At 39.6% G+C, this 14,282-nt stretch overlaps 1 protein-coding gene and 1 pseudogene across 1 annotated transcript; one reads left to right on the top strand and one right to left on the bottom strand.

The window, feature by feature from the left end:
* The first annotated feature begins 3,552 nt into the window (after positions 1 to 3,552).
* On the top strand, positions 3,553 to 3,996 carry LOC149071091 (endoplasmic reticulum chaperone BiP-like). Its single transcript, XM_089248084.1, has one exon. The coding sequence runs from the start codon at positions 3,553 to 3,555 to the stop codon at positions 3,994 to 3,996; it is 444 nt and encodes a 147-aa protein (XP_089104210.1).
* Positions 3,997 to 6,644: 2,648 nt separating this feature from the next.
* Positions 6,645 to 10,850, bottom strand: LOC149071090 (heat shock protein 68-like; annotated as a pseudogene).
* Positions 10,851 to 14,282: the final 3,432 nt, after the last annotated feature.

The raw sequence follows: 14,282 nt of genomic DNA, 5'->3' as shown, positions 1-14,282 counted from the left end.
ACCAGCAAAAACAGCTTTATGTGCTATTTCTAAAACCCTTTTTCTTCGATTCGTCGGCAAAACCAGTTGACAGATTACAGTATCCTGTACGTATTCACGATGGTAAAGATAACCATCCATGATCACAAAACCCTCTTTCCCTCTGTCAGCCATCTGGAATGGTCCCTTCAAACTATCGTCTTCCCGTTGTTCTTCTTTCAAGCGTTCTCCCTCCGATTTCGCGGAATTCGCCTGCTCATTTATGTCTCCTAAACCCTCTTGTCTCTGTCCCCTGTCACAATCGGATCCCCTCATTGACATCTCTTCTTCCTGTTGTTTTTCAGTGGGTGGTAAAACGACTTCCTCTAAATTGGTCACCGCCACCTCTTTCTTTCTTTGCGAACGCGTTGTTACTTGACCAACGTGCACGTTCCCCTCGGACGACGGAAAAATTTCTTTGTGTCGTATAGCTAATGCATTGAAATCCCCCAGAGAAAGAAGACCCTCTCTACTTAGCTTTGGGGCAATAGCACAGGTGGTCTCTATCCCATTGTCTCCGGAATGTAGCCCTCTCTCAGCTATTCTCAACCTTAGAACTTTCAAAGATACTCGTATACTGTCCCCGAAGGCACCGTATAAGCGGACAAAACCCTTCACTGGTTCCTTTTCTTCCCCCATCTGTCCTTGACGAATACAAGTGATGTCGGCACCCGAGTCCAACCTGAATTCTGCCTCCCCTTCGGCACTAGCCACAACGACATTCTTCAGCGTCAAAGGAATATCTTCCGCCTTGAGCGGCAGCTCCATTGTTCTCAAGCCAACACTGACCCTTGCAACCAAGTCATCTCTAGAATGCCCTTCTTCCTCTGCCGTACCCCCCTTTGCACCTGTTTTTCTCTTAGAACAAAATCTTGCAATATGTGCTGTGGAATTACAAATATAGCATTTTTTTAATAGATTTTTGAGGGTGGATGTAGATTTGAAATTTTTGTTACTGGAAAATGGTTGTTTAGGAATCATGTTGTGAATGTTTGTGTACGAAATCGAATTAGTGAAAATATCGGCCTTTTGCGCTATTTCATGGGCTGTTAGTGTATCCTGCCCCTCCTGTTGTAATATGTGTGACCTAACCTCTGGTTGTAGACAATCCTTCAACTTGTCAGCAGTTAACAACTGTGTAAGGTCTTCCAATGTTTCGACATGCCTACTCTGTATATAATAACGCAAATATCGTTCTATTTTCGTGGCAAACTGGAAAAAAGATTCATGATTTAGTTTCCTTAAGGAATTAAATTCCTGTCTTAGGTTTTCTGGAGAAACTCTTAGTTCTTCGAAAATCGTATTTTTAACTAAGTTAAAATTCATTATCTCCTCACTATCCAATTTTCTGTAAACATGATTCGCTAATCCTGCTTCCAATAAACAGAGTAACACTTTGCTCTTTAACTCTTCCGGCACAGAAAATGTCAAAAAATTTCTTTCCAAGGTTTCAAAAAATCCTATCACCTCAATCGGACTTTTGGGACACCTTCCCGATGATTCCTTAATTAGTCTGACAAATTGGCCCATCATATCAACTTTTCTCTCTACGTTGTTAGTGCTTGAGCCAGATGGATTTTCCATGGACGATTCTTTACCCAATCGCTCCATCCTGATCTTTTCCAGCTCTACTTCCATCTCCCGACCCACATTTTGCTCTCTTTGTAACCGAATTTTTAGCTCCAGGATTCGGGCTTCCGAATCACGTTCCCTTGTTCTATCCCGTTCCATTGTCTCCTCAATAGACCCATTGGTTCTGTCTCCCACATTTCCATCGAATTCTTGCATATCTTCGTCGACTCTACTTGACTTACGACGCCTACCTCTCTTACCCGCCATTATGCAAGTTTCCCAGAATTATAGAACCAAAACAACAGAACAAAATAAAATGATAACTCCCAAAACTAAACCTAAAAACTAAACGTTACAGATAAAGGCTCTCGGCAAACACTAACACGAGTAAACGCTCACGAAAGGAGAAAAACCATGCGGTACTCACCCAGTTCCATCGTTGTCATAGCCATCACGCCGTAATACTTCCACCACGTCATTATCACTTATGACCACAGCATGTCCAATACCATGTGCGCTGAATGTTCACTACAATGTTCGCTGAATGTTCACTACCATGTGCGCTGAATGTTCACTACCATGTGCGCTGAATGTTCGGGATGCTCTCAATTGCAAAGTTCGGCACTACACCACTGGAAAGTATAGCATATCACCAACTTCACTCCGTCACATTTTTATCCTGTCGACTGCGCCATTTTGTTGTGAGGCCAGCTGACCCCACTGGTTCGTTGGTTTCGTAGTAATTGAATCAAAAAAAGCCACGCGAGTGAGACGAAGTTTCAGAACAAAGATAATGTATTATATTCCTTAAGACATGGTACAATTATAACGCTATATACAAATTGAGACGATTAATAAAATGATTAAGTTTCCTCGGACTGTCCAAGTCCATGACCTTCTCCTTCGGTCCCGAAAGTCGCTCTCTTCCGTCTGACTTTCTTTTTCTCCTCCCCCCAATCAAGCGTCTCCTTTCTTCACCCCCCTTGGGTCTTTTCTTTCCTCCGTTTCCGTTTTTCTTCTCCCTCGTTCTGGTGAGAGATCGTCGGAATGGAGGGGTCGTAACGTCACAGAAGCTATGGCCCCTTAGAATGTCCTAGAGCAGGATTGCACAACCTTTTCACTCTGCGGGCCAGATAGACGGTAATTCTGCCACTAGCGGGCCAGGAACTTGTAATAGGAAGTGACCATATGACCCGTATTTTACGGTATATTCTCGGACCAGCTTTTATTTTAAAAATAAAAAATGTCCTTTTTTTCCTTCGTTCTCAACAAGGCTTATGTAAGTTTTTGAAATCAAGAACTACGATTATTTTCACGACCTATAAATTATATTACGATAATTATGACTAATTATTGTAATTAAATGTGATCATGCAAATATATTCATCTTAAATAATTGTCATACATTTACGTTTTTTTTTTGGTGAATTTACATTTTGACTTGCAATGCCCATCATTTCCACGATTGGCGATTTCTTAACAATTTTAGCGGCAGTTGGCAACTTAACAGGAATTTGACAACTTTTTCGGCTATAATTGACAACTTTACTTGCCTTTGAAATTTTTTCTTCGCTGTAATTGATAACTTAATTTGCCTTTGACACTTTTCCGACTGTGAATGACAACTTTACTTGTCTTTTTACATTTGACAGTTTTTGGTTGTAATTGGCTAATTAGCTTGCCTTTGATAATTTAATTACGGTGTAACTGGTTACTTTGCTTGCGTTTGACAATTTTTTTTGGCCATACCCATGGCCAGAGTTGGTGAAGTAGCGTGACATTTTCCCCTAAGCGATAGCGCCCGCCTTCATTTACAACCCAACTCGTTGACGGCTGTAAATTCCATATAGCGGTATGATCGGAGTTGGTGTGTAATGAAGTGGTATCACAATAATATTGCAAGATATAGAATTGGTTGACGTGACACCCCTGTCACTCGGTATTGAAGTAAAAGGTGGTTTGATGAGTATCGTAATAGATCGAAACTCGACGATACCATGCAGCGTATTCAAAACGTTCACCACAGTCAAGGATAATCAGGCAGCCGTGAAATTTTCAGTGTATGAAGGGGAACGAGCCGAAGTCGAGGAGAATTATCTCCTCGGTGTTTTCGTTCTCGAGGTGGTAGAGAAAGTGCCAAAGGGGGTTCCAATATTCAAAGTAACATTTCAGTTGGACGTGAGTGGGATTCTGGAAGTTTTCGCCGTCGAAGAAGGTACCAAAAACACCCGAAGTATAAAGATAACAAGCGACAGGAGGAATATCCCGGCCGCAGAAATTCAACGTATGCTGGAAGAAGCCAAGAGATTCGAAGCCAAAGATCGGGAGTATAGAGAACGGGTCACCGCTAGAAATGATTTGGAAAGCTTAACGTATTCTATGCAGAAGAAAGGCGAATCCGTTTAAAATGTAAAAATAATTTCTATAGCTGAGATGGAATTGGTCAAAGGCCATTGTGATACCGTTGTTAAGTGGCTAATATGCTCTCTTCCCTGGCCTGCTCTATCCCCAGATTTGTCACCAATCGAGCATATCTGGGATCATTTGGGACGGCAAGTTGGGCACCCTACGAGGTTGGTCGAACTAGAGGCGCATTTACAGCAACTGTGGAACGAGATGTGTCAGGACATCATACGGAACTTGTATGCCTAAATGCCCGGTCGTATCGCATCATGCATTCGCGCTAGAGGGGGTCCGACTGAGTACTAAGACCTGTTCATCTGTACTTTTTTCTGCAATAAATGATCCTTTTTCTTGGATTTTCTAATCACCTACTTATATCAACGTAGTACTTACATGTGTAAAATTTTGTTTCATTTTGACGAATTCTTCTGGGTGCGCAAATTTTTATGGCAATGAGTGTAAATGCAAAACACACACACACAAATGCTTTCCTAGCGTAAAATACTTGACTGCATAATTCCACCGATAGATGGCAGGACAATTCTTGGAATGTGTGGGAAAAATTTAGTCAAAAGGGAAATTTTTTCGAGAGAAATTTTGCTTGACAAGGTTACCATCACTGGAATATAGTAAATATTTTTCGTGATGAGTGCTCTGAATTCAAAGATCTGTAAATTACCCACTTGGATTGACATTAAAATTGATTTCTCTCTACACATACACTCACTACACCACTGACAAGCAAGCACAACTTGTCTTTTCCTTCATATGCCAATCCCAAGCAATTTGTAGGTCGGAAGACAGCATATAAAGGCAAGGAACCGACGAAAACGTTCAATTCTGGTCACAATTCAAAACTTGGAATTTGACAAAAACGCCAAATTCCAAGGATTACACTACCTACGTTATATCCACGGTTTATGCTATATGCGGGTTATGTTATAAGTGCACTGGACAGTATATGAAATTTTTTGGAATTTCGAAAAAAGATGTAAAAAACATTAGAAAAATAAGAGAGGTTAAATTAGGGGGGAAAGTAGAGATATTACAGTCGAATCCCGTTTTAACGAATACTGTTACAGCGAAAATCTCATTTTGACGAACACTTTTCTAACCCCCCAGACAACTTTACATAGGAACAATGCAAAAACCTGGAATGCTTTTACAATGAAATTTCGTTATTGCGAAGAAATTTCTCTGGTCTCTTGAAGTTCGTTATAACGGGATTCGACTGTACTACAATGTGATTTCAATCAAGAACTTTAACACTTTCCAGTAATATGGCCGGTTTTTTTCAAATGTGAAATTTCAGATTTTAAAACTTTTTTATTGCGAAATTTACGTATCTCTAAATATATAATTAATATTAAGTAATATAATTTAAGCCTTTTGAAATTAATAAAATAAAACAATGAAATTTGAGGAATCGAAAAACCGCCTGAAACCACGTGAGAAAATAAAACGTTAGAGAGAAAAAAAAACATCGCTCAACTTCGCCAAATTTGAATCTTGCCAAGTATTCATTACGTCACAGTGACGTAAATGGTTCATCACTAACTTCGACCAATATTTGCCGTAACCTATATTTGCTGCACGACAAGAAGGGTGGACTACGGAAGAAGCAGGATGAATTTCAGCCTTCCAAACCAGTAAAGCTGATACCAGGGAGAGTCTACAACTTGCGGCCACGTAGGGGTACTGGAAATTCACGAAACTGATACGTCGTTGAACGGCGAACTTTATTGGAGAAACTATAAACACTTAACATGCTAACGAGGTGAATCAATGCCACCCATAATCCAGCTAGCCAGCCGATGTAGCTTCGGGAATGATGAAAATCTCCTAATTGCCCAGGAGAATTAAGACGTAGGATGCTTATGGAACAGGAATGTGTGCCTAGAATGAGCTAAAACATCTGGGTGTCCGAATATTGGCTGACTCGGACACTTGGACCATGACATGTGACGCAAACATGACATCGATTCGTCGTTGTACGGCCTACACGACTAGTGACATCCAACGAACGCGGACGGACCACCACCAACGGAATTTGATTATCGAGTCCGGACGTGCCAAAGACGCTACAATATCAATTTAGATTTCGATTCTTAGATCACGATTTATCATAATTATTCCGTTGATTTATACTTCTGTAATTGGACTTGTTATTCTGTTATACAAATTTATATATATATATATATACATATTTAATAAAATTCCGGATGCACCCATCTTTCGGGAACGCTTTGATATCTCCTTGAGATGGAAAGCGGGGTGCGTCCGGTCCTTCAATGTTCAATGTTCAACTAACTTCGACCAATCACGATGCGCAAAATTTCTATAATGTTACTAGCAGTGTAGGATTTGTTTATTCGCATCCCGGTCGGTGTTCGAACTACTTCTGCCACCTTGTCGACGGTGAGAGGAATCAGCAATAGCCTCCAATAGTCCCATAACTGATTCTTTTCTAATAATATTATTCAGTAGAGTCAAAGAAGAATTGCACATCTTTAAACCATGTTCAGTTATCAGTATTTGAAAATTTAGGACAGAATATTTTTAATAAAATAATTTTAAGTTTAATTTTTGAAAAGAAATTACATTCGTTTCGATTGAATCGATTTACATAACTTACATAAGATATACCAACATATATATGTTACTGCGAAAGCCCGAAATTGGCCAATTTCGTTAAATATTGACAGAAGAATGTCTGAAATTCGGACATTGGCCGGCAAGTTCGCGAAGTGGCCGGTGATCTCTGACAAAAGATATGTAACTGTAACAAAAGACATGATTCGGGATCATCATCGTCATGGCGTATTTTATCGTGATAATTATTTCTATGGCAACCTATCAAAGTGGTCACTGCGTTATAATCTTTTCTTCTCTCCAAAATTTGATGGAAAAAACGATATGTTCATATAGTGATTTTCATCACTATATGGACATAGTTTGAGTATTTCTCTCAAATTTCACTTTTTTTTCTCTCGTCATATAGAGCTAATCCAATACAGCTGCTATGTATAGAATGTATCGCCACACGTTGGTGATTAAACAAAATTGATTTGGCTCCTACCGGGCCGTTTTACATCAGCACATCGAGCTTTGGCCAGAAATATCCAGCCACTTCGCGAAATTTCCGACAAAATTTCGAATCATTTCTGGAATTCGGACTTTGGCCGAAACTTTTGCCCAATTCACGAAGTGGCAAGCCCAGTTGATCCGGCCATTGTCTGAAATTTGGCAGGCCCCTAGTATCGATCCTATTTCTATATCCATCCCTATCATTCGGGGTCATCGCCACGTTGGCGGATTTTTTCTAATAATTATGGTAATTTATAATTAGAGCTGGGCATTATGGTGTTGCCAACTTCGGGCTTTGGCAGTAACATATATATAGCCTACAGTCGAATCGCGTTTTAAAGAATACCATTATAGCGAAAACTATATATATAACGAACACTTTTCTAATCCCACATATAAGTCTACGTAGGAACAATGCAAAAACCAGGAATTCCTTTATAACGAAGTGATTTCTCCAGTTTCTTGGAGTTCTTTATAACGGGATTCGACTGTATATGAAACAAATTAGGCATTACTACTTTGACATTAAAAAAATATATCCTAATCCCTTCAGAAGAGATTATTCTATAGGTCGTGTAATAAAGTTACCAGGGGATTTCCAATGTATTAAATAGGAATAACTTGGGAAAATAATTGAGAATAAAGGTACAGAATAAAATTATATAATATTCTTATTTCCAAAAATTCGAGAAAAAACGGGACACTTTTATGAAGAAATGGTGATGCCAGAATGTACGGGAATGTCCCGGAAAATGTGGATCATATAGTCACCCTAAGTGAGAGATATACGGGAAATCGATATCCCAAATACGAAAAAACATTAAATACCAGAAATGATGGCATGCTAAAGGTGAGTAAAGTTGCCTATCATAGATAAATCACTGGTCATTTTTGTCGCACTACGGTCATTTTCTGCACGTGAGTGCTAATTAGACCAAGTCCTACAATTCATTAAATTGTAGGTCCTGGTCTAATTACGAACAGCAGCCTCATTTTTTTTACTCTCCGAGAGGTTGGTGAGCTAACCCCTCAATGTGGAACTCACTGCGGTAGCAATCTTTTTCTGTGGTCATGTCGCCGTTTATGTTGTACTCCTGTGTCAAGAAAGTTTCTGACAAGGACGAACCGGGTATCGAACTCGCGACACCTCTAAAAATCGTCTGGTAATTTAGGAGAGTATCTAATCTACCTTTGCTACCGCACCCATTATCGTTAAAATCTGCGAAAAAGACCAATCACGGGGAAGTGAAGCACAACTGCAAATCACCATGCATTCGACTTAAAAAAATGTTCAACAGGACAAAAATGTGAGATGAATATTCATATTTATAGTCATAATTATCATTATATGATTTATATAAGTCGTGAAAAAATAATTTTTCCTTAATTTCAATAATTCAAGTAGTAAATTCAAGTAGGCTCTGCTGATAATAAAACGGGACATCTTCACAATAATATCGGAGGAGGTTAAAATAACGTGAAAATACGGGATGTCCTATTAAATATGGGTCTATGGTCACGTTAGTTTTGACCAAAAAGTTAGAGGAAAATAAGTTGCATCAGCATCGTTGGATATTTACTGCTTATATACTACTACTTCGATAACTCAACACGGAAGAATTAAGCTAAAAATATAGTCTTATTAAGAAACGAAGTGAACAGACCTCAACATCGACTGGTAGCTGATAGTCAATTCAAGATGGTCGATTATCTTCTTCGCAAGAAATAATTGATGTGATCATCGGTCAATGGTTATAGTCCAAAATAAGAAAAAAATTCAGTCAGTGTCGAATTCATTCATTTTACGAAGAAAGACTTGACGAACACCCGCCAGTATCATGAATGACGACGATAACATGTGAATATCAGTCCACACCGACAAGGATTTTAGCGTTGCGTCCAGCATCTATCTTACGAATGATCGATGACAGACTGGACTGCAATTGGCTTTTCATTTTCTTGATCTCATCTTTATTGGCGAGTTTGTTGTCTTCCATCCATTTCACAACGGAATCGCAACGCTCTTTGATGAATTTCATCTCAACCTCAGAAATTAATCGAACCCCAGTAACGGATCCGACTTTCTTCTGCATAGAATACGTTAAGCTTTCCAAATCGTTTCTAGCGTTGATCCGTTCTCTGTACTCACGATCTTTAGCTTCGAATCTTTTGGCTTCATCTAGCATACGTTTGATTTCTGAGGCTGGGAGATTCCTCTTGTCGCTCGTTATCGTCATACCTTGAGAGTTTTTGGTACCTTCTTCGACGGCGGAAACTTCCAGAATCCCACTCACGTCCAACTGAAATGTTACTTTGAATTTTGGGACACCCTTTGGCACTTTCTTTGCCACTTCGAGAATGAAAACGCCCAGGAGATAATTCTCCTCGACCGCAGCTCGCTCACCTTCATACACTGAAAATTTCACTCCGTCCTGATCATCCTTGACTGTGGTGAAAATTTTAAATACGCTGCATGGTATCGTCGAGTTTCGCTCGATTACGACACTCATCTTTGACTTCGATACCGAGTGACAGGGGTGTCACGTCCACCAATTGTATATCTTGAATGTTCTTACTAGGATCGTTAGTACGTAGGGCCGCCTCTACGGCAGCGCCGTAGGCTACCGCTTCTTCAGGATTTATTGACATGCATAGATTTTTGCCGTTGAAGAATTTCTTCAGCATATGCTGTATCTTTGGAACTCTGGATGATCCACCTATGAGTACCACGTCATGAATGTCATATGTTTTCATCTTAGCATCATTCATAGCTTTTTCAACACATTTTATGACATCCTCGAAGAGATCTGAGCACAATTCTTCGAATTTAGCCCTGGTTATCTTAGAACGAAAATCGGTTCCTTGAATCAGAGCATCGACATCAATTTCTGCTTCGGGAAGACTCGAGAGGCGTCTCTTGGCCCATTCGCACGCTGTGCGAAGGCGGCGTAAAGCTTTGGGATTTCTGCTTATGTCATTACCACGAACTCGTTTGAATTCTTTCATGAAATGATTCACCAACCTGCTATCGAGATCTTCACCTCCGAGATGTGTGTTGCCCGTCGCAGCTTTAACAGTGAACACTGGCCCTTTGTCGATCGTCATCACCACAACGTCGAAGGTGCCACCACCGAGGTCAAAAACCAATACATTTCTGGGTTCCCGAATATTTTTGTCTAATCCGTATGCGAGAGCAGCAGCGGTCGGCTCGTTGATGACCCTGAGCACGTTGAGTCCAGCGACCAACCCGGCGTCTTTGGTGGCTTGTCTCTGGGACCCGTTGAAGTAAGTGGGGACGGTTATGACAGCATCCGTAACTTTCTCACCGAGATATGTTTCAGCGGTCTCTTTCATCTTGCTCAGGACCATAGCGCTAATCTCCTCCGGGTGGAAATGTTTCTGTTTGCCTTCGTACTCAACACAAACGATAGGTTTTCCATCGCGATCAACCACTTTGAAAGGCCACTGCCTCAAGTCTTCCTGGATTTGCCGGTCCTTGTAATGCCGCCCAATCAACCTCTTGACGTCGAATATAGTGTTTGATGGATTCACGGCAGCTTGTGTCTTAGCCGCGTCACCGATCATCCTCACATCTCCTTCGAATGCAACGTAGCTTGGCGTTGTTCTGCTACCTTGCTCGTTAGCGAGAATTTCTACTTTTCCGTGTTGGAATACTCCTACGCAAGAGTATGTTGTGCCGAGGTCGATACCAATAGCCGGTGCCATTCTGATATCTAGGTTAGTATTGAACTCGAACACCGAAATGACTTATTATTTCCAGCAACTTAAAAAAAGTTTTTGTTAGTGTTTGCAGAAATCGTGTGTTTTGTTCCAGTTAACTGTTCTTTGCACGCCACGATCTTTCAACGCACGTATCACTCGCATTTATCAATTTTTACGCAATAGTAAGCGTAAATTCAGATAAAAGTAGACGGTTGTCTCTAAAACGGATTCTGTTATCGTTCGGAAATGAAAGAGTGATATAGCAGGATTGAAAAAAACTAATATTTTATTACCGAGCATGTTGTTGAATTAAATAAATGAACGTTCCGTCATTTCTTGTCATGAGCTTGTGATAGGCTGACAAATTTTTCACAAATACAGTAAAACTTGTCTTCAACGGAATAGCAACGGACCGAGATTTTTTTTCCGTTGTACACGGTTTTCCTCTTAATAGAGGTTAAATTGACATAATGTGTAAAATTATGTAACAATCTCGTATGTAATTGAAATAAAATAAAAGAAATTAATTGAAAATAAAGTAAATAATTAAAAAAAAAATATATATATATATATATACAGGGTGATTATAAAAAAACTATCCCGACATATGGGCCCCTAACTATCATACCATTCACAGAAACTGAATGAAATTTTGGCATAAGGTATTTTGAGGTATGCGCTCAAGAATGATATGGAAAACAACAGTGTCACTCTAACAGTTACGGTTACAGTGAGAAAATTTCGAAAATATCAAATGGCAACACGAAGTTTTTTGTATTGGAATGCGATCTCCATACTGAAAAACACTAAATAGCGTTGGAATGGCACCTGTAGCACGAAAATCCCCAAGAAAAAATCCACCACGAAAAAGGCAAGGAAAAAGTAAAAAGGACCTTGCCGTGCACCAGAGCATTAATGTTCGTTTCATTCGTCACACCGTTTCTTCGGCTGAGATCCCAGCCTGATTAGTCCTCCACAAGGTCATGTGGAAAATTTGGGAAACACAATAAAATGCTTTATTTTATGCTGCTTCTCTGTCCTTATTGGTTGTCCTCACTTTTAGCCTATCTACCGCCGGTGATTTTCATGCCACAGTTGCCGTTCGAACGCTATTTAGGGGTTTTCACAATGGAGATCACATTCCAATACAAAAAACTTGGTGTTGCCATTTGATATTTTCGAAATTTTCTCACTGTAACCGTAACTGTTAGAGTGACACTGTTGTTTTCCATATCATTCTTGAGCGCATACCTCAAAATACCTTATGCCAAAATTTCATTCAGTTTCTGTGAATGGTATGATAGTTAGGGGCCCATATGTCGGGATAGTTTTTTTATAATCACCCTGTATATATATATATATATTTTTTTTTTTTTAATTATTTACTTTATTTTCAATTAATTTCTTTTATTTTATTTCAATTACATACGAGATTGTTACATAATTTTACACATTATGTCAATTTAACCTCTATTAAGAGGAAAACCGTGTACAACGGAAAAAAAATCTCGGTCCGTTGCTATTCCGTTGAAGACAAGTTTTACTGTATTTGTGAAAAATTTGTCAGCCTATCACAAGCTCATGACAAGAAATGACGGAACGTTCATTTATTTAATTCAACAACATGCTCGGTAATAAAATATTAGTTTTTTTCAATCCTGCTATATCACTCTTTCATTTCCGAACGATAACAGAATCCGTTTTAGAGACAACCGTCTACTTTTATCTGAATTTACGCTTACTATTGCGTAAAAATTGATAAATGCGAGTGATACGTGCGTTGAAAGATCGTGGCGTGCAAAGAACAGTTAACTGGAACAAAACACACGATTTCTGCAAACACTAACAAAAACTTTTTTTAAGTTGCTGGAAATAATAAGTCATTTCGGTGTTCGAGTTCAATACTAACCTAGATATCAGAATGGCACCGGCTATTGGTATCGACCTCGGCACAACATACTCTTGCGTAGGAGTATTCCAACACGGAAAAGTAGAAATTCTCGCTAACGAGCAAGGTAGCAGAACAACGCCAAGCTACGTTGCATTCGAAGGAGATGTGAGGATGATCGGTGACGCGGCTAAGACACAAGCTGCCGTGAATCCATCAAACACTATATTCGACGTCAAGAGGTCGATTGGGCGGCATTACAAGGACCGGCAAATCCAGGAAGACTTGAGTGGTTGACAAGTTTTTTGTATTGGAATGTGATCTCCATTGTGAAAACCCCTAAATAGCGTTCGAACGGCAACTGTGGCATGAAAATCACCGGCGGTAGATAGGCTAAAAGTGAGGACAACCAATAAGGACAGAGAAGCAGCATAAAATAAAGCATTTTATTGTGTTTCCCAAATTTTCCACATGACCTTGTGGAGGACTAATCAGGCTGGGATCTCAGCCGAAGAAACGGTGTGACGAATGAAACGAACATTAATGCTCTGGTGCACGGCAAGGTCCTTTTTACTTTTTCCTTGCCTTTTTCGTGGTGGATTTTTTCTTGGGGATTTTCGTGCTACAGGTGCCATTCCAACGCTATTTAGTGTTTTTCAGTATGGAGATCGCATTCCAATACAAAAAACTTCGTGTTGCCATTTGATATTTTCGAAATTTTCTCACTGTAACCGTAACTGTTTGAGTGACACTGTTGTTTTCCATATCATTCTTGAGCGCATACCTCAAAATACCTTATGCCAAAATTTCATTCAGTTTCTGTGAATGGTATGATAGTTAGGGGCCCATATGTCGGGATAGTTTTACATTATTTATTAAAAATACATACACATACTGTAATTATTTTTTAACATTATACTATACTCAGTTCAATAGGTAAAAAACTGAAAACAATACTGGCAAATAAATGAATTTTCATTTTTTCCAGTGGTCACTCATAGTTTTCTACACTCATGTCCATAAATTGAGGATAATGCTAGCTCCGGCAAATAAAGGTTCAGGAACAAAACAAACGTTACTTATTCATAAAGCCCATGTATTAAACAAAAGATAAAGAACAAAAACGATGGCGTATGTATGATACCATTCATAAAAACTACGATTTTTGCTCCCTGAAGAAATTGTAAAAAATATCTCCTTTACAAAAACTTACTATTACATGGTTGGTATATGATGGTTAATACATTTTATATCTCCCAGGCGATGAAATACAGTCCGTACAACGCCTAGGCATGCTGAGTATCAAATTATCGATCTGATCTTGGAGAAGATCACTCCACTCAGCAAGCAATGCTCTCCGATGTTCCGGTACACATAAGGAGGTGCTTGACGGGCTGCAACTCGTCGGCCAAGCATGTCCCACACATGCTCTATCGGATTCAAGTCAGGTGAGAATGCTGGCCATTCCATACGGGTTATATCCTCAGATTCAAGGCATTCGTTTACGATGTTTGCTCGGTGAGGACGGGCGTTGTCATCCATAAAAACAAATTCTGCGCCCATGGCACCCCTATACAAACGTACATGTTGT

The sequence above is a fragment of the Pholcus phalangioides genome, unplaced genomic scaffold (assembly GCF_987345545.1).
Source record: "Pholcus phalangioides strain wild (caught in Gottingen) unplaced genomic scaffold, Ppha-v1.0 ptg000019l_1, whole genome shotgun sequence".
NCBI classification, from domain to species: Eukaryota; Metazoa; Arthropoda; class Arachnida; order Araneae; family Pholcidae; genus Pholcus; species Pholcus phalangioides.
Note: the sequence above shows the minus strand (reverse complement) of the source record. Positions and strands in the feature narration are given on the sequence as shown.